General features: G+C 42.0%; 1 protein-coding gene across 3 annotated transcripts in view; it reads right to left on the bottom strand.

Moving 5' to 3' along the window:
* Window positions 1-1,246: 1,246 nt before the first annotated feature.
* Window positions 1,247-4,984, bottom strand: part of CMC4 (C-X9-C motif containing 4) — a 10,125-nt gene continuing 6,387 nt past the window's right edge. For 2 of the 3 annotated variants that reach the window (XM_024754713.1, XM_024754714.1), the window contains exons 2-3: window positions 4,067-4,134; window positions 1,247-1,610 (exon numbers count right to left, since the gene is read on the bottom strand). In XM_024754713.1, the coding sequence (XP_024610481.1) occupies window positions 1,468-1,610; window positions 4,067-4,124 (201 nt within the window). In that variant the 5' untranslated portion in view covers window positions 4,125-4,134 and the 3' untranslated portion in view covers window positions 1,247-1,467. Of the gene's footprint in view, window positions 1,611-4,066; window positions 4,979-4,984 lie in introns of those variants that run through there. The other variant, XM_024754712.1, reaches the window with a different exon arrangement.

The raw sequence follows: 4,984 nt of genomic DNA on the forward strand, positions 1-4,984 counted from the left end.
AGATTTTCAGTAATTACTACTTTGATGATTCATTGGCTTTCTGTTATTTTTCTGTGATCGTTTGACAAGTCACAATTGATTAAATCACTGGCCGTTGGTGACTGAACTCCAATATTCTCCAGCCTCTCGCCCCTCTCCCCTCCCCGGGGGTCATGGTGGGGGTGGGAACTGAAAGTTCTAACCCTCTAACCCTGCAAGGCCGTTCCCCTGGCAACCAGCCCCCATCCTAAGGTTACCTAGGGACTTTCAAAAGTCTCATTAACATAACAGAAGCCACCTTTATTGCACTTATCACTTAGGAAATTCCAAGGGTTTTAGGACCACAGTGCCAGGAATGGAGACAAAAACCAAATATATATTTTGTTATAATGAAAGCAGCTCTTTTACCCCTTTCCTGTTTGCCCATTTCTGTTCCCCTGTAACCTTAAAAGAACCTAGTTATAGGAATGAGATCAGCAGGCAGTTTAACCTAACTCCTGACTTATACTCTCCTGAATGCACACCATGCCTTGTCTAACCTGTTGATTCTTTTCCTAGATAGAAGTAGTTAGCTCTCTACCCCCAATAGCCCCCCTAAGCAATCCTGCACACAGATCACATGGGCAAGAAAACATCTGAAGAAAGTCAGCCAGTCTGCATGCAAAGGAGAACGATGCAGAATCCAACCTCCTTCCTTGATGATTCACTGAGATTCTTACCCCCTTTTTCCCTTTAAAAACTGTCATGGTGGGGTTTCCCTGGTGGGGCAGTGGTTAAGAATCTGCCTGCCAATGCAGGGGACACAGGTTTGAGCCCTGGTCGGGGAAGATGCCACATGCCACGGAGCAACTAAGCCCATGTGCCACAACTGCTGAGCCTGTGCTATAGAGCCCGCAAGCCACAACTACTGAGCCCACATGCCGCAACTCCTGAGCCCCCGTGCCTAGAGCCCGTGTTCCGCAACAAGAGAAGCCACCGCAATGAGAAGCCCGCGCACCGCAACGAGGAGTAGCCCCCGCTCGCCGCAATGCAGCCAAAAATAAATAAATTTTTTAATAAAACAAAAAAAACTGTCATGGCTGAGCAGAATCTTTGGGGTTGGTCTCTGGACACAAACCCACCTTCTCCCCAGATTGCCAGGTTTTCTGATTAAAGCACCTTTTCCACTGACACTTGCCTCTCCATTATTGGCTTTTGAGTGGCAAGCAGCCAAATCTGACTTCGGTAACAATAAGTCAACATATCACATATACCAAACCAAAAAGTTTCACTTAAAAGGTTTATTTTAGCAGCTCAGTTTTATCACATTCTACTTATTTATTTAATATATTTATATTTGTTCTGCATAGATGGCATATTAACTTTTATAGTTGACTTTTTCATTTGATATTTGCTGCTACCTGGCCTGAAGAAAGAGTCAGGAGGATAGATAAAACCCGCGTGGTGGCAATGTGGGGCAGCAGTTTGCTTCTCAGCAGAACTTTACTGTCATGTGGGCTTCAGCGTCAGCTTCTCTTCCTCTTCTTTCTCAAATCCTGAACAGACGAGAGATCTTCCCTTGGGATATCGAGCACAACACTTACGCAGTTCTTGGATGACAGCCTGACACTTAGATTCCATGTAGTTGTTGGCTGAAAGACAGACAGACAGACCCTAGTCATGATCTCATAGGACTAGGGCACAGGGAGGTTTAGATCTGAGCTTCCCAGTCCTTTTCACTTTATTGTATCTACAGACCTGGAGGAAAGAGGATGCACCCAAGTCCACTGAATTCTTTCTGATTTAGAGACCCATCAACAGGTTAATAAGGAAGTATGATGTACAAAGTGGTCGAAAGGTATTTTTACATATAATTTCCTTTTCTTTAACGCTGATTCCTTACATGCCTTTTTCCAGGGCAGTGGTTTTTAACCTTTTGTGTGTGTGTGTGTGTGTGTGTGTGTGTGTTTGGCACTAACCCCTTTTGTTAATTTGGTGAATTAGAGAAATGCAGGAACCGTGCACATTATTTTGCCCTCAGTTTAAGGTGGTTGCTGGACCTTCCCTACCAAGTCTGCGCATTAGGGGTTGGCAAACTGCAGCCTCAGGGTTGAATTCCACTCTTTTTTACAGCTGAGCTAAGAATGGGTTTTGCAAAAGGTTGGAAACACACACACACACACACCAAAGACCTCCTGACTTCCAAATCCTAAAATATTTCCTGTTTGGTCCTTTACATAAAACATTTGCAGATCCCTGCTATACATAGACCCTAAGTCAACGAGGACTTGACCTAAAGGTCCTAGGTCAACTGCAGGTGATGAGTCCCCCAGTACTAAAATGGGGTGCATGGGAGTTAGCCTGGGATAGGAAAGACAATTCTGATTAGAAAGAGAGTATGGTTGGGTGGCTAAGTCCAGGTTTGGACCCAGACCAAATGGGTTCAAACCATCACTGTGCCCCTTAATAGTTCTGTGACCCTAGACAAGTTACATAACTTCTGTGTTGATTTCCCTATCTATAAAAATGGGTCACAGTAGAGTAGTATCTACCTCATGGGTGAAAGGATTAAAGCTTAATATTATTTAAAGCCCTTACAACTGAGCTTGTCATCCAGGGAGTACTTAACGCTCACTCTTAGCCCTTCTAGCTCTCAATCCACCCACATTGTAGTGAGGGGGGTGTATCCAGTTCTAACTTGATTTGTTTTCTCCTTTAGCTGTATGTTGCTAATTCAAATCAGGTAAGAATCAGATAGAATCAGGTAAGAATTTATTTGGGAGAAGAAATTGGGAAGAACATTCTTTTCTTTTTGGCGGGGGTGCCACGCTTCGAGGCTTGCGGGATCTTAGTTCCCTGACCAGGGCTTGAACCCGGGCCCACGGCAGTGAAAGTGCTGAGTCCTAACCCCTGGACCTCCAGGGAATTCCCCTTCCTTTTTCTTAAATTTGGAGGAAGGGAAGAAAAGGATGAATAAAATGGCATTATTATTATACATTAACATTTCAGATTAAAAGATTTTAAAAAGATTGCTTACACCATAAAATGAAAAGTCCAAGAATGAAAGTTAAAAGTCAAAGGAAATATACAAACAAGGGTTTTCTTTGGTGGTGAGTCTTTGGGTGAACTCTGAACATTTTTCCATCCTCCCTTTCTATATTTTCATGGGCATCCATCTCTATCTATTACTTTAGTAATGGGAAAAAATTATCCAAAAAGTCAGCTTTCAAATTCAGATAGCCCTGTAGCCTTTTCTGTTTGTTCTGCTAGTAATCATTTGCTGATTTAAAAAAGTAAAATCCGGGCTTCCGTGGTGGCACAGTGGTTGAGAGTCCGCCTGCCGATGCAGGGGACGTGGGTTCGTGCCCCGGTCTGGGAAGGTCCCATGTGCCGCGGAGCGGCTGGGCCCGTGAGCCGTGGCCGCTGAGCCTGCGCGTCCGGAGCCTGTGCTCCGCAACGGGAGAGGCCACAGCGGTGAGAGGCCCGCGTACCGCAAAAAAAAAAAAAAAAAAATGTAAAATCCTCTAGCATATGGTCAAATTTATCGGCTTATTTAAAACAAAATGGACAAATCACTTACATCCGATACGCTTTAGCTGATTTACTTTTTTGCCTTCAAGAGTTAGTTGCCTGAATCCCAAGTGTATTTTCACCCCCACCCCTTCTAACCTGACTGCTTTTAAAAAGTGAGTTGTCAGCCACAGTGCAGTCTAACCAACCCACTTAAAACTAGTCTTTTTTAAAAAGGACTTTGCTCAGCTTAGTAATTCTCAACTCTGGCTGCACATCAAAATCACCTGGTTAGCTTTTTAGACTGATTCCTGCCCAGACCCCACCCCCAGAGTCTGATTTAACTGTGCTAGGCAAGTGTTTGAAGCCCTCCAGGTGATTCTGAATGTACAACCAGGATTGTAAACCCCAAGCTTAGGTCATACCACTTTTTATTTTCTGCCATCCTTGATGACACAGTGAGGAAAATCTTTAGGATAATTACAGAAATATTACATTCTGAGAGGAGTTAATATAGTCTGCTGATAAAAAGAAAAATTGTTCTCTGGTTAGTTCACAGATAAAGTTGAAAAATATAGAAAAGCATTTAACATACTACCTTGTAAACATTTCTGTATTTCACAGGCTTGTTTCTGGCACGGATCCTTCTGCGGCATATCCAGAAAACTAAAATAAGAAAAATGATTTTTATTTTGTCTTTTATACATAAAGACTTTAAAGCCCCTCGATGGAATTTTCTTCTGAGACAAGCAGTATGCTCTTACAATTGCTGGAAAACAATTACACTAAAAAATATTCTTCCTGCTCATAGGATGAATTAACTGTATTTTTATAATATTCCATTTGGCTTGGAAGATATAAATAGCTTTACATAGGGAAAAAAATCCCTTGACTTCAACTCATCTTGACTATTGTAAACCAACGTTGGGCTAGAGGAGCCGGCGCTGCAGCCTGACAAGTCGGCCCACTGCCCGGCTCTGTCACTCAGAGAACCACGCTCGATAAATGATTTAACTCCTTGAGCCTTTTTCCTTATTACTTGTGTGTAAAATAGAGATCATACCTACCTGAAAGCATTGATGGAAGGATTAAACGTGATACAGTATATAAAGTGCATAGAACAGTGCCTGGAAGGCAGTAAGGACTCAACACGTGATAGCTATTATTCCCAAGATTTTTAAAAAAGTAAAACCCTTCTTTTAATGTATACAAACTGCTATGAGTATTTTAACTCAGGAAATAATCTTTATCAGGTAGTGAATCAGCAATATTTGGTGCTATTATTACTTCCTGAGAAAGGTGCTAGGTAAGCAGCTAAAACGTTTTTTGGAGTTCTTACAGAAACCAACTTATTTAAAATATTTGTAACCAGAGAATAAATTTAAGTGCCCACGATTCTGATCAGCAACTTCTAAAAATTTGAAGACACAATTTCAGAAAGGAAAAAGGCCCAGGAGCCTTTGTAGCTAATTTCATTAATGCAAATGATCTCCCTCTTTTTTTTTTTTTTTTTTTT

Source organism: Neophocaena asiaeorientalis, unplaced genomic scaffold (assembly GCF_003031525.2).
Source record: "Neophocaena asiaeorientalis asiaeorientalis breed wild unplaced genomic scaffold, Neophocaena_asiaeorientalis_V1.1 scaffold918, whole genome shotgun sequence".
Taxonomy (NCBI): Eukaryota; Metazoa; Chordata; class Mammalia; order Artiodactyla; family Phocoenidae; genus Neophocaena; species Neophocaena asiaeorientalis.